This window comes from Eurypyga helias, unplaced genomic scaffold (assembly GCF_000690775.1).
Source record: "Eurypyga helias isolate BGI_N326 unplaced genomic scaffold, ASM69077v1 scaffold44575, whole genome shotgun sequence".
Lineage (NCBI taxonomy): Eukaryota > Metazoa > Chordata > Aves > Eurypygiformes > Eurypygidae > Eurypyga > Eurypyga helias.
Window position 1 is genome coordinate 329 of NW_010252932.1, and position 22,469 is coordinate 22,797.

Here is a 22,469-nt window from a genome sequence, read left to right on the forward strand (position 1 = left end):
CAGGAGAGCTTTCCCACAGGAGGATGCCCGGGGTGAGGCACTCACCCTGACTGGGGTGCATGCTCACTCTCCTGCCTTCTCCTCACCTACCTGCGGAGAGGGCTCGCCATTTGCCTGCAGGGAGTCTGCTGAGAGCCATCCCTGGTGTGGAGGGGGGGTCTCTTCCCTCCTTCAGAGATGTGCTTGAGGTGGGGCACCGGGGAGAGAAAACCTTTCAGTTTGCAAAAGCTCCGCTTTGATGCGTGCCTGATCTGAGGGAAGATGAAGTCTTCCGAGACAAACGCCAGAAGCAACGGTTGGCCAGAACCTCCCGCGGTGCGCAGATGGAAGTTCAGGAGCCTGTCCTTCGTAGAGCTTTGTTCTGCCCAGCCCTGCACCAAGGCTTCTCGGCTCGGCTTCCTTTCCTATGAAAAGGCTGTCGTGCCCTGTACCTCCTAGTGTAGTTGTTGAAACTGGGTTTCTCGGCCTCTTAGCAAAGCCGGGTTTACCCTTGCAGTTTTCTCTTCGGTCTGCCTAGGTTGTCCTCATAGGCATGTAAATGTCTCTTCAGATCTGGAGAGGGAAAAGCCACGCTGTGGGTGTAGTGGGTGAGCTGGGACAGGTCTGGCTGCCTTCAAAAACGCTTTCAAAGGCGTAGGTGCTGATGGCAAACACCTAGGAAGCGGCATTTGATGGGCTTCACAACTTCTACCCTTTCTCTTACAGATCCAGGTGTGGGACACAGCTGGCCAAGAACGCTTCCGGACAATAACCCAGTCTTATTACAGGAGTGCCCATGGGGCCATCCTTGCTTATGACCTTACTAGGAGGTCCACATTTGAATCCATTCCTCACTGGATTCACGAAATTGAAAAGTATGGTGCTGCAAACTTGGTCATGATGTTAATTGGTAGGAATTTGATCTTTAAATATTACATTATGTAGCTTTTTTAGTATGTATATAAAATCCCCCTCACTAAAGCTTCTATAAACTATGCATTAAAGAATAATGCTACTTTAACAGATCAGAAAGTGTATCAATTTGGCCTAAGACTGAAAAACAAGGGGAGTCACAGCCTGGTCCTGATGGGACCAAGCCTGTTGCAGACAGTGAAACTTCTTTACCTCTTTGTTTCCTGCTGGAATAATGCAGCAAGTCTGCTGCTCATCTAGCAAGCAGGGTCAGCCTCGCTGTAAGCCTGACCCTATACTCCTGATATACAGGAATTTAGCAGCCGAGTAACTAGAGACCAAGGGGAATGCACAGAGCAACAGAACTCCTCCTTCTCACCTTCCCTCTCTGTTCTTTTGATATGCATGCACCCTGTAACAGGACCCCTGATCAGGTAAGATGGTAGATGGGGACATGGCTGTTGCAGGGCACGAAGTAGTCTGCTTGCATTCCTCCTTCTCATGTATTCCACTAGCATCCTGGAAGCTTCACCTCTTGAGGAAAGGAACAGGTAGAAATGGATGAGGATGGAGCAGGTAGGAAGCAGTTTGGTGCTTTCCCCTTGTGTTTCAGGTTATTATTGCTCTTCCCTCCCCCCCAAGGGAGAAGGTACAAATGAGAGAACTGGTGTAGCAAAATGACAGAGCCTTTATTTACATTCCTGTGCCTGTTCCATGGCGGGTGCTGTGCTGAGGGCAAGGCAAGTGGCCACGGCAGCCCAAACTGGCTCCTAAGGAAAGGCAGGATTGAGCCCCACCATGCAGCAGGCATGGGGCCTTGTGTTCCTAGGAAATTACTTCTGCTGTGGTGGTTCTTCCTGTTGGTCCTCTGAAGAAAGCAGCAGCTGACCTGCCTGTAGGTGCAGTGTGTGGGATGAGTAAGGTGGGCGGGGGAAAAAAATCACCAGGCTTGGGTAGGTTTTTCTGCCTCTCCTCTTGAATCTGAAGAAAAAGACTGATGTGTGTGTGGTGGGGGCTGGTGGTGGTTGTTGCTGATTTGCTTTTTTTTAAGAAAAGTTCTGGGTTAGTGGGGTTTTTTTCCTTTTAGAAAACTGAAAGGTACTTAATGGGAGGGGAGTTGCTTATATATGCTTCCAGCTCGAGATTTGAATTTGATGGACTGTCTTGAAACTATAAATGCAGACTTCAGACAGGTACTGCATGTACCAGAACTGGTAATTCCACACGGCCTGCAACCCCTTAAATATGGAAGGGTATTTTAGTTGAGGTGTTTCATGGCTTCTGACAGATTTTGACTAAACTGCTTCAAGTTTAATCTCTATGTGCAGAAACTTCTTGAGCATACCGTCTAAGCATTAAGGTAGCTGGGGTGAATTGTTGTCTTTTTTGACATCATCTTAAAATGCCTGACTTGTATAATCGGATTTTGGCATGACCTGTTTAACAGTTGACCAGGTTCTTCCTGGGTTTTAGCATTTGGTTGGGTCTTTCTTTTTGGAGGGGATCTGCTTTAGACTAACAACATTCCAGGTCTTCTGAGCTGAGCATCCACAGTGAGATGTGTCAAAGTAGCTGGACAGTAGCATAACACAGGTGGCTTCCACTGAAGGTTGAGTGAGGAATAAACCTCTACACAACATCTGCTTTGGTTTACTGTGAGCAGTAACTACGGCTACAAGATTTCTTTTAATATTTAGCTTAAATGCTTCTTAGTGTTTGAAAACATTAAGGAGTAGGGAATAACAATTGCTTCCAAATAATGCGTAGAAGTAGTTAGATGAATGCAGGTTTTCAGGTTTTGTGTGGATTTTCGTTAAAAGGACTTACCTCATTTTAACTCATCATACGATTAGCTGCAATTTTGATCCACATTCTCTCTCTGGCTCTGATGTGCTCACATTTTGTTTTTTCCACTAACTCTTATTCCTAACATCAACTCAGTTTTATTAAACAGTATGTATTGCATTTAAAGATGAATTTTTGAGAGACTGAATGACTGAACTATCTATTTGCCTTCTCCTTAGGGAACAAATCAGATTCAGTGGAGAAGCGCCAAGTCCTGTTTGAAGATGCCTGCACACTGGCAGAGAAGCATGGGCTCTTAGCTGTGCTGGAGACATCAGCAAAGGAAGCTCAAAACATAGAAGAGGTGTTCATCTTAATGGCTAAGGAGCTAATAGCCCGAAATACCTTACAGCTTCATGGAGAGAACCCTCCAAACAGCATCTACCTTGATTCCAGGCCAGTGATTACCAGTCCGAGTGTGGAGAAGACCCAGTGCCTCTGTTGAAGGGAGATTTCAGGAAGGACTTGGAAGCTGTCATTCTTCTGAGGCGGTTTGATATCATTTTTTTCAGCTGATGGAAGTGTGCGATGTGGCTTCAAGCCACCTCTCTTGGTATCTCTACTGTGCGGTCTGTAAGTATCTTCAGAGAGAGTTGTTGCTGTCGGTAGCACAGGTTGCTTTGAACATGGCAGCTAACTTCTTTAACACGAACTTCTGAGCTGAGAGGACTTGGGAAGCTGCCAGCCCTTGCCTTAACCAAAGAGATCTTTAAAAATTATTGCCTTAAATTATATGCTTGAATGATTTTCTGGCTGTGTTGGAAGATAAATTTGCACCAGAGCTCTGCATTGATTTGACCTTTCCAAGCTGCGTTTATTCTAGTGCAAGCACTTTACTCTTTGCCAGTAGCTTTTAGAAGTCTGACACATGCTTGGACAGCACTAACCCATTGCAGCTTAAACTTGAAGGGTGGCCCTGATGTCAGGCACGTAGCTACCCGTCTCCGGGAACATGGTGTTTGTGAGAGTACGTGGTTTCACTGATCTGTACTGACTTTGCCAGAGAGACCTGGAGACACCCCTGGAGTTTTGCAGCAGGCAGAACTAGGGTCCCACTCGTCCCTCTGGGGTGGGACAAGTTGTCCTTTGTTTTCTTCAGTGGTCAGAATTGTTTCCAGCAGGGATCTCTGCCTTGCTCCATGGAGTAGGGAAGCTTCCATGTCACCAGCAATAGTCTAAACCAATGCTGGGGTGCAGGGACTGTTTTTTTTTCTTTCACAACTCCACCTCTGCAGTGATGAAACACGGTTGGGTTACATGCAAAGAAGCCCAGGGAAGGCTGGTGTGCAGCTAGCTTACCAGATGGCAGTCTATCCATGTTTCCCTGAGTTCTTGAAAAATAGGGAAAAGCATGTAGCAAGTATTTCTGGAAAATCTTGTCTGAGCAGCACAAAAAATAAACCAGAATGCATCACAGATTTACAGTCTTGCAAATGTTTCTAATATGAACACTTCCTCTGGCCACGTTCCTCGCCATCACGCACAAATGGCTGAATTCAGCAGTGTGTAAACTGAGGGAGAAGTGGTCAGTGCTACACTCTAAGCCCCTTGCTGTGGAGGAAAGCTTTGTTTTCTTCAGCCACCCTCTGCTTGATCTCTTAATTTTTAACTCTTGGCTTCGTTTGGATTTGGCACTAGCCTGGTAGTTGCCATTTCTGTTTGCGTATTTAAGCAACGGCACACACCATAACCTTTCAAAGCTGAACAAGTAGCAATCGGCTTCCAAACAACTTGTTTCTTCACCTCATCAGGAAAAGTCAAATGGGAGTTTAATACCTGTGTGTGTATAAATCCAAACTACTCCTGGTAGTAGTTTGTAACGTAGCAGCTTTAATTTCTTTAGTATCCACAATTAAACTGCTAGCAAACTCTGTCCTATTTCAGACGTACCACAGAGTATTTGCTACAAACACAGATCTTCCAGGAGACCTTAGAAGTGTTGTGTTCATCTCCAGCTACACTCTGTCATTAGCCACGAAGTAGAGGAAGGATCCTACCAGCAGAGTACTGACCTCTGTACGGTTCTCTGGGCTTATGGTGTTGGAGATACTACTGCATGTAGTTACTTTGCTCACGCTCAGTGTGGAGGCTTCTGCAGGCTGGTGCTCCCTTAACTGCCCAGTGCTGCCAGGTTACGGGGCTCCTGCCATTCTCCTCCCGCACACGCGGAGCTGCTTGCAGAGTAGGTCCGTCACTAGCAGAAAGCTGTGCAACACTGATCACGGCGAACAGGCTTGCGATGGTGCCTTGAGCAGCGCTGCTCCCTTCTGCTTAACAGCTGTAGCAGGCTCCTTGCCACTCTTCCAAGGAACTAGTCTTCAATACCTACCCGCTGTGCAGCCACGAGAGGAGCGTGACCACCGTGGGTTGGTTCTGTTTGGCATCCTCCGCAAGCCCTCCCGGGGGGTACGCCGAGTGGTTTCCACAGGGTCATGTTTGAAGCTGTCCTCGAGTGAACAAAGAGAGGCGGCAGCTGCTAATGAGAAGGTTCTTCAGAGTGTTTATTAGTAGCCAGTATTATTCGGGAGGCAATGCATCCAAAGTCCCTTTATTCTAGGATGTTGATCTAGACTGTAAGATAGCAGCCCCTAGATGAAAACACAAGCAGAGTGTCAACTTCCGTGGTTGTGCCTTTCCCCATCACCGAGCAGAGGGAAGCACGCGGCTGTGACCACGGAAGTGGCCTCAACTGCTGTGTAACCTTAACACTGATGTGTGTCTTCCCCCAGCATCGTGTGTGCTTCTCCACAGCATCATTAACGCACTGAGGAAAGTGTAGCTTAGTGCAGTGTTGTTTACAGTGCTGTTCCGAAAACTGCTGCTACACAGTTTTAGGAACTACGCATCCAGCTTGAAGATGAGCTCATTAATTCCTTCTGGGAAGAAGTACTTCAAACTTAGCTGTTGTGCATTGCTTCTGTTTGTGTCACACCCATCCCACCGGAGGCGGAAGCAGCACCTACCCACATAACCAGGGTCACACAAAAAAACATGGAAGTCTCTTAAAGTGGAGCAAACGTGGACCCCTCTGGAGGCTGACCAACTGCACCCCAGTGATGTGGAAGGCACATGGCAGTACCTACCTGGGCAAGCTTTGCTTCACCCATTAGGGACAGGCTCTTAACAAAAAGCTGAGGTTCTTATCTAATCACTCCAGTTAATGTTTAACTCGGGCTGGAAAGGAGACAAGAGAAAGCAGTTTTCAGGCCCTGAACAGAGATGGAGAGCTCTATCCTGGAGCCTTCTTTCAGAAAGGAGACACATGCCTGCGCTTTTGGACAGGAACTGAACCCCAGGCTTACCCCTGCCAGGTGGGTGCTCTAACCACAGTGCTGTTTAGAGATGCCCCTTCCCGCTGCCAACCAGCAGCATTCCGTATGTCTCAGATCCCAGACCACCACACAGCTCCAGGCAGCGCGTTTCATACTCACTGCACTGACTCCTGGAGCCGTTCTCAAGCACCTCTCAAGCAAGTGTGTTAAGGACTGGAACTGTATCAGTCCTTTGAGAGTAGCTCCAAGCAGGCCAAGAGCCCTTTTAATGTAAGAATACTCCAGCTTTTAATAGGAATGTGCTGTTTGAGAGGTAGGACTTTTTACAGGCTTTTAAACCACTTTCCCTAGTCCTGCTGTATTAAAAATCAACCTTAATCCAGTTGCCTGCACAGGCTCTTGGCTACACAGTCACATCCAGCTGTTGCCAAACAGGTGTTGACTCTGGCTTGAGAGCAAAGTGACAAAGCAACAGCAGCAAGTAGGGGCAGTTTAGCATATTTGCAATCCCACGCTCCCTTGCTACAGCTGTGTCCATGAGCACCACTGCACATTACAGTTTCACTGCCAAGTCTGCCCCGTTTTGTTTACCGGAAGCGGGGCTCACTGCAACCGCAGTTCATGCTGCTTCTCTAATGCCAGCATTACATTAAACTGACTTGGGAACAACCTGATCCCCACGGCACAGTCCCGTATCGTGTATCAGTTCTACAGGACTACACAAGGACGCCCTCTGGTCTTAAGCTGCAGCAGCATTAGTAATTCCATCTGTTTAAGTTCTGTTCCAAACATGAGACATCCCACACCTCATGGTGTCCTCCAGCCAGCAATCCGGTTTGTACCTGCTGCAGCAGGGAGGCGTAACTTCATTAGGTGAGCCAGGCATGCCCTCGGCAAGGTCACAGCACACCTTGGGCTGCAACCAGGGAAGAGCTGTGCTACCAGGATTTGAACTAAAGCAACAGAGGCTGCAAGAAGTGCTCTTTGGGCGTACGATCACATTCAGACCTGGCACAACGGGCAGCAGACACTCAGCCTACACCTACCACAAGATGGGGGGTTCCCTATCAACCCACAGGCATACATCCATGCCTGGGGAGTAAAGTCAAGGCACTTCAGTGAGAACGTGCATCTTCAGAAACAGATTCGTGTTCTGAAATCGAGATCTTGCTGGTGGAAGTTTATGGAGTCTTTATACCGTCCTTCACCATGACACTGCTCTCCTTGGCCTCCTCGCTTTCTGGGCCTTAAGGTATTTGCTTGAAGACAACGTATCACAAAGTTGTCACCCTCCCTGTTTTCACACAGAGCTTGCCTTAGTTCTACCAAATGTAGTCCAGTTAGAACACAGCAGCCTAGAACACCCCTTTCCCTGTGTCCAAGGCCCTGCTCTCGTAGTGGGGAGGGTGAGGTGGGGTGACACAGTAATCACAGTGCAACAGGAAGCTCCAAAAGAGGCCAACCACCAGTGAGGCCCAGACTGGAAGCGACGCGCAGCCACACGCCGTTCTTAGCTTACGGCACAAGAACCACAGCACGCTGCAAAGCGCGATGCAGCCGATCTGCCTGCGTCGCCTCGCAGCGAGACGGCACAGCCACCACCAAAGCAAGCCACGTCCCTGTGCGCGCTCAGCTTCCCCTGGACACGCACACAAGTCAGGTTTAGCAGCAGCTGCCACTGTGTGCCACACGTACACCCACACGACAATAAAGCACGCCACTTCCAACCCTGTGTGAAGGAAGGGCCATCCACACGCCCTGGCTGTACATCTGCCACCTTCCACCTTACCAGAACACATCCTTGGTGGAGTTACATTTGAAGGCAGCCTTCCAACGGGACATTAACAACTTGTGTTCGTTACACAGGCAAAGGAAATGCTAGTTCTAGTTCAAAGCCTTCCGTATTTTTTTGTTTCTCCCTACCTCAGTTTCAAGTGTCATTTGCACAAGTTACATTCAAATCCTTTTTTCCCCTCTGCCACTTGCCTTGGGGAAAAAAAAACCCAAACAAAACCCAAGATGGTTTTAGACTGTTCAGTTAAGACTTTTCTTAGTCATCTCTCTCAGCATCTTAGGATCACAGAACGGTTTGGGCTGGAAGGGCCCTGAAGGCCCATCTAGTTCCAACCCCCTGCCATGGGCAGGGACACCTTCCACTAGACCAGGTTGCTCCAAGCCTCATCCAGCCTGGCCTTGGACACTTCCAGGGGTGGGGCATCCACAGCTTCTCTGGGCAACCTGTCCCAGTGCCTCACCACCCTCTCCGGGAAGAACTTCTTCCTGACATCCAATCTAAACCTCCCCACTTTCAATTTAAACCCTTTACCCCTTGTCCTGTCACTGCAGGCCCTTGTAAAAAGTCCCCTCCCACACATCTGAGTACATTTGTAGCAGTTTATTTCCCACTTCATGCATTTCTGCAAAAGAATGCTTCTTTCTGCACACACACCAGCTCAGAGCAGCACACGGGTTCTCAGGAAGCAGCCTGTAGCCATGCCCAGACTTGCTGTCCGAACAGCACGCCGACAGGAAGCCATCAACAAAAAAAAGTGCTGCAGATGACTTTGCTCGGGACAAGCGACGTCCGTGTGGCAGTGCAGAACTTACTTGGGAGCAAGCAAGCCGCGTCTGTTCCCACTAACGGCCCCACGCACTCCTTCACCAGTGAAGCGTCCCCGCCGCCTGCTCGAAGTGTGTTCCTTGCACTACAGGCTCCTCGCTGGAAAGGTTATAACCAAGTTAAAGTTCCCAATCAGCACGATACGATTCTGCAGGAGTTAAGGAGCAACGTGTTTACAGAAATGCACCCCCCAGCCCCCCCAAAAACAACCCATCAGCTGAAACGCAGAACCTTCAAACTTAAAAGACCAGACAGGAGACTTACTTCCTTTTTTTGATTTTTTTTATTTGGGAAAAGTGCTTCTTACAAAAGGCAGCTGCAAAACAATACGTTATAGACCTCAGAACAATTTCTCATTCCATTTAAAAGTGAAAGGAGAGGCAGTCTAGGGGAAGAGAGCAGCAGGAGAACAGATCACGGGGCATCCACGAGTCAATAAAAACCAGCAATAAATGTAACGCAAGGTTAAAATTCCTGTGCCAGGGCTTTGGTGGCAAAGTAATTTCTGAATGCAAATTAGAGCCCAAAACTGCACGCCTGCCTTTGTAAGCGGTAACTCCCGTAAGCTGACCAGCTTTACCAGGCAACCTGCCCAACTCCGGTGCCGAGGCACGCGCGCCTCCAACCAGCCGAGAGGGGCAGCCGCTTCCCAGCCAAGCTCACGGCTTACGTGGTTACACCAAGTTCTAAAACTTACAGAGCAACGAAGCTAAAGGGGCCTCTCTAGCGTTCCTCCGACCCACCTCGGCCAGCCGGATTCCCGCTGCTGGACAACCCTAGCCAACGCACGAGGGAGAGCCGGTGTCCTAGGGAGTGCTGTCTGTTCAGCTAAGCGATAGCTCAAGATCATTGCCACAGACCGGGCTGAGACCACGGAACCAGTTTCATGTCCAGCTGGAAGCTACACTTCATGCACCAAGAGGGGATGAAAGGTGGGTTTGTTATTATTTCCTTTTTTTCTTTTTTTTTTTTTTTTAAACTTACACAGAGCCTCCCCATCCTCGAGGTCCAACTCTACATTTATCTGTATATACACATAGAGAGTTCTCCTTTCACAAAGACATCTTCCTTTCATGCTAAACACAGTAAAAACCCAGAACGTTCACACCTGGTTCTGGTTACACAGTAGTAATAGTAATGTGCAAGTAAACAAGAGACCAAAATCACAAATGAAGGTGTGTACATGAGGGGGCTGGAACGGAGCTGATGCCAGAACGAGAGTATTTGGATCTGGCCTGAAGTCAGAAATATTGGTACAAAGACAGAGAAAAGGCCATCAGCCAATTTACATCCCCACTGCATGGCCACTGCTCATTTTTGTATCTGGGCTCTTCAAAATGAGTGTGGAAGTCCTGTAAACACTTTAACCCTGGAACTGGGTGAACTCTGTTGGGTACACAGATGAAGCAACAAACCTAAGCTAACTGTTTGACAGTTAAATTTATTTTTACAAAAACTAACATTTTTAAGATTTATTTCTTGTTATTTTGTTTAAACAGAGGAAAAACAACACTCCTGGGGTGGGAGGGGTTGGGAGGAGACAGACCCTGGGTAAAAGTTATTACAACAGCACCTGGAATTGATCGGCCTGCCTAGGAGAAACACAGGCACTGCCACAACACCACAGGTAATAGCTACTGCCTGAAGCCAAGACAACAGTCCACACTCCACTGACAGGTGCTATAGATCCAAGTCATAATAATCTTCCAGCTCATCATGAAACAAGTCCCACTCATCCTCGGAATCCGTTAGCTCATCGTCACCTCCTGCTGCCAACAGCATCAGCAACATCTCACCAAGCTCAAAGGTAACCACCTCATCCTCGTCGGTCTCAAACGGATCCCCATTCTCTCGCTCCTCGATGAACTCCCAGAACCGATTTCTCCGCTGGGCCTGCAAGCGGAGCACAAGAATTCCCCCAGGTGACCAAGCGATACACCGCCAGAGTCTTCCCAGAGGCTGACACGGTTCAGCCCCCAGCACACTCCGACATGCAAGAAACCACGTTTTCTCACTCAGGGAGATCCTGAACCCAGCAGAATTTACACCTGCACACCCCTATCAGTGCTGCCCAACACTTCTACTTAGGTACACTGGCGTACTGTGGAAGTTTTTAAAAATTGACTCTTCCCATCTCGGCCTCCTGCAGTCACAGACTTCAGACCACCGCCTCCTTCAAATTCACTGTTACAGGGGTCTATCAGAAGTAAGCAGAGTCAACACTTCCCTGTCCTCTTCCCAAGGCAGCCGACTTAAGGCACAGCCCTCTCGCGCACTCTCTGTGTAGAAGGACAAAAACCAGCAGCACTGACCCGGTATCTGCTCGATGTTCCCACTTTGGGCCTCTGTGGCTCCTCTCGACGGCCATCAGGATATGCATGCTTGTAAAAACAGTTTCCTCCAAAAGGACAGCTCCCACGGCCTTCGTCAAAATACCTGCATGGCTTGTTGCTGGAAAGGAAAATACCGCAACCCTTACTCACAGCAGACCCCAACCAGGCTTCAGAATTGCATTTACCTGTAGTCCAAAAGGATCTCGGGCACCGTTGGGAGCTGAAGGTGTTTTGTCAGCTTAACACCTACACGCAGAAATAACGTATTACACAAGGTGTGCGGGTCGATGCATGCACGGGGACACCGATGGCTCGCAGCCCACAGGCTCGCGCTACCTTACGGCTACACCACCGGCGTTTTGACTACAGAAGGGAAAGGCTGAGGTCAAAGAACATAGGAATAGCTTTGCGACTGTGTGGCTGCATGCATCTGTGAGCGGAGAGGTAGGGATGCACTCCACGTGTGGTGGTGGAAACGAGGTGTGGGAGGGCTTTACATCAACACCCTTCTTCTCCAGGTGTGCCTTGCTCTCTGCTGTCTGACCTTGACAAAGGGCTGCAGTGCTCATACCTCATCGCCTCCTTGTATTTCTGAATGAGTTTCTGCTTCTCTTCCTTCTCCTCCACCCAGTACTCACTTGGAATGACAAAGTTAGATGTGATCCGACATTCTGGGCAGGACCTGGGGAATGAACAGACTGCGCTGCAAAATTCCACATCACAGGGCGCTCTCTCCCCTACTTAACAAGTCATGGCATACACCCATCTTTAACGATGCGCTCTGCCCGCACGCTTGCTGCACGGGCTTTTCAATCTAGGTTCTCTTACACATGAAGGCAATCTAAACGCTCTTGTTCAAGAGCGCAATGGCAGCTGGTCAGCTTGTCTGAGAAAAGCTGGAAAAAACACTTCACGCAGACTCCTTTTTCTTTTAGCATTAAATAAATTTATTTTTGTTTGATTTCTGGTTTTATTTGATTGGAACTTTGCTTTTTTTAAAAACAGCCTTTAAATGAAGAAACGTTTTGTCAACTGATTAATAACTAGGGTGGTTATGCATTAAGAAGCATACATTCTCAACTGGTTAACCTGTTTTCAGATTCCTGGCTAGGTGTCCAAGACGTAAACAGTAACCACTGGCACTGGACAACATGCTGCTAAATAAACGAAAGAGATTTTCTACCGTTAAGTGTGCTTCGCAAACCTAATCCACATTAACCAAATCAGCGCATAAATGTTATCCCTAACAATTACTTCACTTCCAAACTAAAGTTAGTACGCATTAAATGCAGTCTCTGTGCAATCCTGCATCTGAGTCTGTTGCAAGTTGTCACAAGTTACTAAGTTCTTCCACAGTAACAAAGCACAATCGAAATGGGAAATTGCCTCACTTTATAATCTTGCTCTCAAACTGTTTAGCACTCCTCCACTTGCGGATGCACTTGAGACAGTAAGTGTGGTTGCAGTTGGAGAGGATCCCAAAGCGGCGCTCACTAGGATTAGCTTTCTCATACACCACCTCCATGCATATCCCGCACACCATGTCTTTACTACGCTGGACGGCAAATGAAAGCTCCATGTCCTTCTCGTGAGCTTCAATGCACGACTGAAAAGGAGAGACAAAGAGAACAACTACAGAGACAACTGCTCACCTGGTGAACCTCAAGCAGCTTAAGCTCACTTCCACTCTGCTGCTTTGCATCATGAGTGGAGTATGGTTAAGCTGAAAAATCTCTACCCTCAAGAAAAAGTTTGCTCAGACAGTGGGGCACAATCAATTCAGAGGTCCAACTCCTTTCTCCAGACATTGCTTTTAAACATGAAAAAGGCAATCTAAAAGACCATCCAGTTTTACTAGGCAAAGAACAAAGCTTTAGTATCTTTTAAGCAGGCTGCTCTCCCAGCACAGATAAGGAAATCCAGCTGCTTGAGTATGGCCCTGACAGGAAACAGTCCAGTTTACAACAGGAATTTCATTCACTGCCTGACCTGCACGCACCTTCAAATGAAAGGGAATTGGCGACAAGTGACTGTGGGGAGCTAGGAAGCAATAACTTGAAGCTGTTAAACATCAGACAGTTGTTTGCTTACCTTTATGTGCTCGGATCTCTGCGCAGCATCAATTGGATGCAGGACCTGCAGTCCACACATATCACACACATCCCCATGGATATACACGCAGTTTTCTCCGTAACGACATTCTCCTACTGCAGCGTAGGGGCACAGCTCCTTCTTCATCTCCACGTCTGCTTGCTGCTTGTCGTATTCTTCCTCAATCACCATTTCCTGCAAGGGTGCTTCAGCACAGGAAGGGGCAGCTGGGAACAGAAGCAAGCACAGTGAGTGAGGAAACATTGTTTTAATGCAAAGTAATCTTTGGGTGAGCCTGCTTGAGTCATCCAAAGAGAATAACAAAAACAACCAAGGGCCATTTCAGTCCAAGTTTCCACACCCTCAACCTGAACTAACAGGTATTTTCCCTCTCGATAAAATGTGACCAATTTCTTCATCCTTCAACCAAGATGAGACTAAAGCTACCAGGGATCCAGTGGTCAGATTCAGGTCCGTTTACAGGCTATGCCCGCGCTAGAAAGATCTCAGCAGCTTCAGTACATTTTATGCAAACTCTGGGTCAGCAGCGTACGGTTACAAATCTCTCACTGCTTTAAGAATCAGTTTCATACCTGCTAAAGTTAACAGGCTTTTTCCCAGAAGTTACACAACTGAGGCAATAAGGGTGCATCCAGCGTAACGAAACGCTAGTATGGACACATCGCACCAGCAGTGCCTTATGTGCAGGTTAATTACCACGTTGTTATTCATCCTGAACATAAAAGGATTTTTATTTTTTTTTTTTATGTTGTTTACACAACATAAAAGCTGCGTCCACACCGCCTGAACAACAGAATTTCACTAGAGTCCCATGCAGCTCTATGCACAACATAAAAGCTGCGTCCACACCTCTCAACCTAGTTTGATTCTCAGTATTAGCCAGAAGCCCATCCTTAGACCAGATATCTGGTCTATCAGTCAGACACAGAAATGCAGCTTAAAGGAACTGAAGTTCAGGGCATTTTCACTGCATTCTAAGCTAGCCAGCAGTTTTGCATAATCCCAAGCACACTCCCCAACCTAATTCTGAATTGAACTGACATCTGTATCATTTCTCTTCCCCATTCACACAGCTGCTGCTTAACACTTCTCCCTGTTCCTTTCCAACACACGCTTGGCTGTGTCACCACAAGCCAAACAGCCTTTTGAGAGCATCATCTAAGCAGTCGGTTTGAAATGGAAGATACAATAAACACAGGAGGACAAAGCCGTACAATATTCAGAATAAACACCAGGAAGAACATCAACGGGACTTCATTTACATAACCAGTAGCTGTTGAAGAGTAAAGAGTCGTCTGTGCTGTAAGAAAGCGTAACTTTTGTAAGCCATTCAAGCACGAGATGTGCAGAAGTAAGCAAAAAAGTAGCAAAGGCACCCATGGATCAGCAAAAGGACAGGCTCCTTCTCAAGCGAATCAGGGGCTGCATGTTCAGTTTTCATCCCCGCAGAGCAAAGAGACACAATAAGGATATATCAGCCCATTAGCTGTAAGACAGAGAAAAAGCAGGTCCCTGAGAGCTCATTTCTGGGGGATGAAATATTGAAGATTAGCACAGGAAAATATCAGCTCTCTAAATAAGTCCAAGTCTGCTTCTTGAACCATCTCTGACTTTAGAGGTCACTCACACTGCTCTTGGATCAGTCTGTTTCCTGGAAACATACTTTTCAAAGCAAGTGAGTGACAGAATAAGAAGTCAAGTGCCAACTGCACATTTTTCATTTCCAACCACGAAAACCCTTCATTATTTTTTCTTCCCCTTGAATTCTAATGAACTGGTACCAAGAGAAGTAGCAAGTAACCATACACTAGGCTCCACCTATTCGTACTATGTTCAGCTCTCAGAATAGAATTTGTACTTCTTCACTGAAAATCCTACCCCTGCCCTGTCCGAAACCCCTCATCTCTCCACTTCCAAAAAAAGTGACAAAAATCCCAGCCACTGGTCACTCTCCCCTCCCTCGACTGCCGTTTTTGCCAGTGTTCTTCCTAGTTAGTGTTGTTTGATTTTTTACCTGGTTGATTCACATGACCTCTGACATCTCATCTGACCCCTACTGAGGGAATAGTTCAGTAGGTGACAGTAGAATGGGTAGAAGCCTACTAGGCAGGTGAATGCAGCTGAGTTTCAAAGGAATCAAGTGATACAGGACTTGTTTTAATTGGGCTGGCAAGATGATCTTGGCTTAAAGCAATCTGGTACCCATGGAAAACAGATACTTTGAGAAAAGGCGCATTTGAAGCTTCTCTTGATGGAAGAATTTTCCGGTCACCTGCACTCGTCTCAACGGTATCTTTTGTCAAAACTTTATTCTGTAAGGGGTTTATTCATTTAAAAAACCAATCAACCAAAAAAAACCCCACCACACCAACCCACACTTACTACTCGAGATTCTTTGAGAATAAAGGCTTTGAAGTCTTACCCCTCCAGAGACTGACTTAGCAACCCATTTATTTACTATGCTGGTCCACAGGAGAGAGCAGAGCTTCACATCTTGGCACAGAAAAAGTATAGAGCTGTTACTTAAAACACCAACAACCATTTAAGACAACCACCACAGTACAGCTACTAAATTCCAGCCCAGTCCACAATACCATCCTTGCACAAAAGAAGGACCATCAGTTCTTAGTGAGTAAACATCTAGTCAGCAGGATACGGACCTATGAATGTCAGTCTTTACTAACTCTGGGTGCTTTACAGTATGAGGGTGGGAGAGAGAAACACACTACAAGTGACATTAGTTCTCCAGCCCCAGTCTTCTGTGCTGTCCCAGCACTTCCCTCATCATGAGCTGTATTTCTACGGAATAAGTTAAATTAGTATTTCCACCAGAGCCAGACTCTTCTCAGACTTGTACAGGAGGCAAGCTGAGGCAGGGAAAAATCCAGTTTCACACTAGGGAAGAGATTTTCCTTATGAAAGAAGTCAAAGACTGCAAAGGTTGCCCAGAGGTTATGGTGTCTTGAACAGCTCTGAGGACAGAGATTCAACTAAAAGCCCCTGGCAACCTGACATAGCTGACCCTGCTCTGAGCAGGAAGTGAACTACATGAAATCTAGAGGTGCCTTCCAATCCAAATATTTCTACTTTGATTAAAAGATTAAAAAAGCATCCTTTGTCTCAATGAACACAGAAGCCAGACCTTTTATGACAGTGAAGTGACATGTTAAAAGGTAGAACACAGGTTTTCATTCCTTTGGACTACACCCAATTCACGGACATACCAAACAATCCCATAATCAAACTTCTCAACAACCCTAGCAAAATGTTAATGTTGCTTTAGCATTCCCTTCCTCTCCACCCTTCATCAAATCAGATCACAGCAGGCTCCAGCAGCACACTGTCTTTTCAGATCCAGGAGTCTGAGAAGTGCTGTGGAGACCAAGAAGTATAATCTGAGCACTGTACGACAACTTCCAACTCTTCTGCACACAAGGTGCTTCCATTTCAGATACAAACAATTATTTGAGTACTCATGGCCAAAAGCCTTTGGTTTTAGACAGCCAAATATTAGAGATCATGCTAAAGTAAACACATTCAGCTGACTTTTCACTTACATTTTAAGTCTTTGTGCTAACCTTCTGCAGGGAAAGCAGATGACAAGTATGCTACTTTAACAGCTCATCATACAGAACCAGGCTGTTTCAACCTCATTCACAACATCTGCTGTCACCATATTAGAAAGTCTCATCTCAAAAAGGTAAATAGAATAAATGATTTTCAGCCCCTGGTCTGAATTGCCATGGAATTAATGAAAGCAAGCATTAGACTTCAGCTCATTCCACAGGAATATGTACCTCCACTGGAAAATCTTCAAAATATTGAGGGGGAAAAAGAAAAAAACCCCACAACCAACACACACCACCCAAAAAACCCCAAAGGAAGCAGGTTATCTTTCCAGATTAGCGATACTAATTGCATCACCAGTATTTTCTTCTGCCATCGCATATGCAAACTTCGCTTCAAAGGAGATTCACCAAGTCATTCAGAGTCATAACAAGAGGAAGGCAGTTACGCAGAGCCTGTCTACGTATACGTGGTTTGAGAACATCAGGCCAGCAGTCAGCCCAACTATTTACATCAGAAAACTCAAGCATAACTTAAGGACAGATCACCTGAAGTGACACGCTGTACTCAACAAAACCAAAAGCACTGCAATAATGCACTACATCTCAACCCACGACAGAAATCTACTGTTACCCCACGATCAGCTTACCACGTCCACAGTACGGCTGCCCAGGGACAAACTCCACAGCATTCACCCAGTCTTCAGCACCAACTCCTGCTGCTGCCAGATCTGCAGTTTCATCTTCTATCTCAGCAAGAATTTCTTCAACTGTTTCAGGGAGTGATACGAAGTCTGAGGATACTGAGGGATACATTTCTGCATCTGGATTCACATCAGTCAAGTCTTCCTGTTTCAGTGGCTTGGTATGTTCGTATCTAAAAAGGTAAAACACATCATGTTAACTCTTCACAAAAAACAAATACCTCCATAAAGCAGCCCAAGGTATTAGAAATAAACTGATTAAGTTATATACACGCTATTTTGAGGAAGGACTTAGAGACTGCCTGGAAGAGAAAGGCACTGATGACCCTTCAGAGATGTGCTTCCTCCACTCGTACTATCTGTCAAGAAAACAAAAGGTACTCCCCTGATTTTGGAGGAAATGGAGCAGCACGCACAATTCTTACTTAACTTACATAGAGTGACCTTCAACTATGTCCAACTGGTCACGTACCGATGATGCAGTCTGGTATTACTGAATGAGATAGTTAGTTCATTCAGCTTTAAAGAGAGAAGACCTAAGGGCAAATCCTGCTGTCTTCAACTACCTTGTGAAAGCCACAGGAAAGATGCAGCCAGACTTCTCAGAGGTGCAGCAACAGGATGACACCCAGTAGACAAGTCCAAAACAGGAAGTTACAATTAGATATTAGGAAAAAAATTTTCACTGAGAGAGTAGTCAAACACTGGGTGCCCAGAGGCCATACAGTCTTCATTCCTGCAGACAGTCCAAACTTGACTGGACAACGACTTGGGCAACCTGACCTTAGCTGGCTCTGCCTTCAGCACGGCTCCAGAGATCCTCACCAACATAAGGGATTCTTTTCCTATATCTTACCATCTAGACTCATTCAAATTTTAAGTTGAATTTTAGTAGTTATTTTTAACTCCTCTTTCACCCTACCATGGAAAACAATGCTCAGAACACTTTGATCCTTTCCACCCACAAACAACAGGAAAGTTCTATTTCCCTCAAAAACCTGTCTACCAGCAACATGGGAAAATAAGTTACAAGCATACCCTGGAAGTCTTAGATATTTGCTGACTAATTTCAAGGATAAAAGGAGGGAATTCTTGGAGCTCATACAAACCTTGAGCAACTGTGATCCATTTACCTTATGTCAGACCGAAACCAACAGTTTAACAGTTTTTGCATACTAAAGATATGATCCCAACCCAACATCAGCTTTGCAATCCTAAGGAAGCTATGAAGCACAAAATTAAAAGTCAACCCTTCAGACCTCTACACCAGTGGTCTCCTAGGGTGTGCGCAAGACAATCCACTGAGGTGCAGAGGAAGATATTTGAACTTCTTATCAATTTTTTCTATTAAAAAAGAGAAATGAAGTTTAAATGCCATTTAACACACAGACTGACAGCCGCGTCCTCACTCTGTCGGTCTGTCAGAGGGTCCCGTGAATGGTATGCGCGAGGCGTCCTGAAGGAGGAGCGGGTGTTCCACCATGCAGACCGGCTGACAGCGCACCCTCACTTGTTGTTTCATTTTTGGCATGTTTCAACATACTGCAGTTTGTTTGCACCCAATTAAGTGGGTTGACAGATTACATTATCTTGCCTCACCTAAACTAACTCTGACAAAACCAAACAAGTGGCTTAAAAAGATTCCTGCGAATAAACCGAGGACTGAAGGCACTGCTGATAACACGAGCAGAAGCGAACCACAAGAAAACGTTACAACTGACCCTTCTACTCCCACTCTGAGCCCTTCATTACAAGGTAAAGGCAGTGCCAGCCTAATGAGGTCTGACAAGATCTGGGGGAGTGGGGGGAAATAAATGAATCAAGATTACCAAGACAACTATTTGAAATCTAGATGTACATACATTATTAACCATGAACCTTGCCTTCAGTATGTATTGTGCCTTGAGATATTAGCTAATGACACTATGAAGCCATCACAGATAGCAAGACATTTACAATCTAAACCTCCAGAACATACAACAGGCCTCTAACTTTTTCAGAGATGCCTCAAGTCACACAATACTCAATCCAGCACTTTACAAAACTTCACAATAAACTATTAGAAACCTCTTCTGAGGCTTCTTACGTAATAGTGAAAGACAAAGCCACATACCACTGCACCACTTGTTCTTCCTGCTGTGATAAAAATTACTGGAATAACGCATGGAAAACAATATAGTGACAAATTAAACCACATTCCTTGGCCAGCACTGTTGGGAAATGCATACAAAACACTGCTGAAAACTGGAAGAAACAAGTATTAGCACAAATGTCACAGCGTGGGAAGTTTGCTGTACAGTTGGATGAAGTACAGATGTTTCAAAAATGTCTCAGTTTTTTGTAACTCAGATATTTGCTAGATTGTTTCAATAATGAAACACACCAAGAACTACTTTTTGTGAGCCACTACAGAAAAGATGTACCAGAACAGATGTGTTCTCAACAGATGACTTGTTAACAAAGACAAAAGCATGTGCTGGAGAAGATGTATTCTCAACAATAAATGACTTCTTTAGTTAAATAAGTTTTCTAGAAAAGCTGTGCAAGAGCAATCACTGATGGAGCTATTGCTCTGACCAGAATAAAAAAGAACCCAGGGTAAAGTTACAGAGAGCACCACACCAGAAATTCATTGTGCGCATTGCTCACAGGCACAATACTGTAGCAAAAAAGGAGCCAGAAGAACACAAAGTGCTACAGAGTGTCATCAATATGGTTAATTTTACAAAAATAAGGCCTTTAAACATTGCAACACTTCTGTTATGAGATGGAGAGCAACCACTGAAACCTGCTGTATCACACAGAGGCTTATCCTGCCGTGAAGCGCTTACAAGTTGGTAAAGACGAGTTACACATTTTTCTTTCACAAAAAGACAAGTGTTCCAAATTTGCTGCTGTTTTCCATGATGACAAGTTGCTGCCTGTAGTATGTTACCTAGCAGGTATTTTCTAAAAAAGGTAACACGCTCAATCTGTCCCTTCAAGGTAAAAGTAATGTTTTAAGAACTAGTGACTGCTTTTTGAGAGAAGCTTGTGACACAGAGGAGGCATTTTGAAAGTGTCTGTTCAAAAATAGGCTGTTCCAAAACACTGCCACCATCATGCCATTTTGTTGCCAAAAATATCGCAAGTGTCAACTACAAAAACCACTTTGCTATCTTGTACACTTCACTGACAGCAAAAATGGCTTTGGACCGCTAATAAAATAAACAATGTTATAAATATTTCATCTTCATTACATCCTTTTTTGACTTCTGATCTCTGTGTATGTCTTGTGATGTATATATCATATACTAGTACAGTAGTAGATGTATATAATCTACAAATAACCATATAAATGGGAGGGATGCTCAAAGACGTTTCACAGATGGCGTGCACAATCGAAAGTTTGGAAACCACCGAATTACATGATCAAGAAAGCAACGTGGTCAGGTAGAAAGCTACAGAGAGGCTTGGTTTTGTTATCTTTCTCATACACAGTAACCCTGTATTAAACAGGAAAGTGAAGCTAACTGTGAGCAAAGTCATGACACAAATATTTAATCATTCGTTACAACTGCAAGGGGCAGGGCAGAAGGTTAAAACTCCTGATTAATTCTAATAAAGTGAACATAAGATGATGCAAACATCCTAAGCCTTTGTAAAGCTTTGCCACACCAGAAAAGCACCTGTTTCTTCATTTTTTTTTTACCTTTCTAATAATTTTAGGGGTATAGGTTAAGTCATACCAAGTTTTCATTGTGTAGGGCCATTTTGTACAGGCAACATTTTAGCACCGGCATGACTACACTCCAGTTACTTTTCCCAAACTGCAGTTCAAGTGTAGCAACTCTTAGCAACACATGATCAGGAAAAAAATTTCTTACCTGTTCAGGCTTTTATGATCCCTTAACAAATGTGATCCCTTAACAAATGTAACTCAGTTCCATCAGTTCAGCTGGTCTGAACGTAGTCTCAGATTTCAATTAATTCATCCACTCATGTTATTAATAAACAAAAAGAAAAACCACCACCCACACCCTGACAACTAGTACTTTTACAAAAAACGGTTCTCTTATAGCCTTGCCTTTGCTTATTTATCTGCACAGCAAAGCAAGCACTATAATATTTAGCAAGAGAAAGCAGTTTGCGAAAAGAAGCTATTTTTATAAATTTCTGATGTTGCAATGAAAGAGGGAAATGCTTTAAGATTTACTGCTTCTCTGCAAACTCTGTCCTAGGAGGCTCAGAGTGAAATCACTCCCCTGGCAGGATGGGCAACGGTGTTTCTTTACCTGCAATGATCTCCATAAGCACAGCATCCTCGCTGGTAATACCTGCACACCATGGCAGACTGGCTAGTGGAGAGGTCATGGGAGTAGCGACAGTTGTCTCCTTCCTTGCAAACTCCATGCATGAAATATCTGTAAAACAGAAGACAACCGTGAATTAAGGAGAAGCACTGAGGCTGTAAACAAAGTACGCACATGATGAGTTGATTCTATAAATCAAGGTGCACTACATTAGTAACACCACATTCATGGGACTGCATCCCAGTATAAATATGCAAAATAAGGAAGTCTGAGAAAAAGATGAAGCCTGCACTAATCTCAGTAAACTGCACTACACATTTAGTGACCTATGCTTACAAAAGACTGATAAAAACCTGCAGTGCAAAGCTTATGCTGCGCTACAACACAGAAAAGAAGCAGTCTTGGACAGAGCAGGTGGGGACAAAGTTGTACTTCACACCAACCACCACCTTAGAGAAGCCCACAACCAAAATCAGCCACACCCTATACAAGTTTCCTGAGGGCTTAAATCTATATTGAATTTGTAAGTAATTCAATCAGAAGTAATTTCCTCTCCAAGAATGCACAATTGTTTGTGACAGCGAATTACTTCTGACAGAACACACACATCAGTTTTTGCCACAGGAGCCAACTAATCAGTAGAAGCACGCTGCTCCGATACTGTGCTGCCTTGAAAGAACTGTACAGTTTCAAAGCTTTTGAGGACAGTTTACTGTGTTTTAGCATGTCAAGTAATACAAGTTCAATTGAGCATCCGCAAATTCAGCTATTCAAGAAAACTGAGCAGTTTGTTTAAAACTTTTACCTAGAAGGCACAAGCTTCTTTAAATTCAA

At 45.2% G+C, this 22,469-nt stretch overlaps 2 protein-coding genes across 3 annotated transcripts in view; one reads left to right on the plus strand and one right to left on the minus strand.

The window, feature by feature from the left end:
• Window positions 1-3,519, plus strand: part of RAB19 (RAB19, member RAS oncogene family) — a 3,841-nt gene extending 322 nt beyond the window's left edge. The window contains exons 2-3 of the mRNA XM_010152517.1: window positions 706-889; window positions 2,916-3,519. Coding sequence (XP_010150819.1) covers window positions 706-889; window positions 2,916-3,181 — 450 coding nt within the window. The 3' untranslated portion in view covers window positions 3,182-3,519. The remainder of the gene's footprint in view (window positions 1-705; window positions 890-2,915) is intronic.
• Window positions 3,520-8,917: 5,398 nt separating this feature from the next.
• MKRN1 (makorin ring finger protein 1) lies at window positions 8,918-21,745 on the minus strand. Of its 2 annotated transcripts, none has more exons than XM_010152520.1 (7): window positions 21,618-21,745; window positions 17,290-17,516; window positions 13,053-13,279; window positions 12,353-12,567; window positions 11,533-11,643; window positions 10,965-11,079; window positions 8,918-10,521 (listed from the first exon to the last, which is right to left on the minus strand). In XM_010152520.1, exons 1-7 carry the CDS (start codon window positions 21,737-21,739, stop codon window positions 10,309-10,311), a joined length of 1,230 nt encoding a protein of 409 aa, XP_010150822.1. In that variant the 5' UTR covers window positions 21,740-21,745; the 3' UTR covers window positions 8,918-10,308. The 2 variants fall into 2 exon arrangements, with proteins under 2 accessions (XP_010150822.1, XP_010150820.1); XM_010152518.1 differs by having other exon boundaries at window positions 9,478-10,521; window positions 10,941-11,079; window positions 21,618-21,739.
• Window positions 21,746-22,469: the final 724 nt, after the last annotated feature.

Bases quoted from the DNA above. Each gene is read 5' to 3' on its own strand.
- MKRN1 (XM_010152518.1), bottom strand. From the start codon at position 21,739: ATGCATGGAGTTTGCAAGGAAGGAGACAACTGTCGCTACTCCCATGAC. The intron at 17,517-21,617 runs GTAAAGAAACAC...TTACCTTTTTAG, and splicing joins GCTTATGGAGATCATTGCAG to ATACGAACATACCAAGCCAC. The intron at 13,280-17,289 runs GTAAGCTGATCG...TTCTGTTCCCAG, and splicing joins GCAGCCGTACTGTGGACGTG to CTGCCCCTTCCTGTGCTGAA.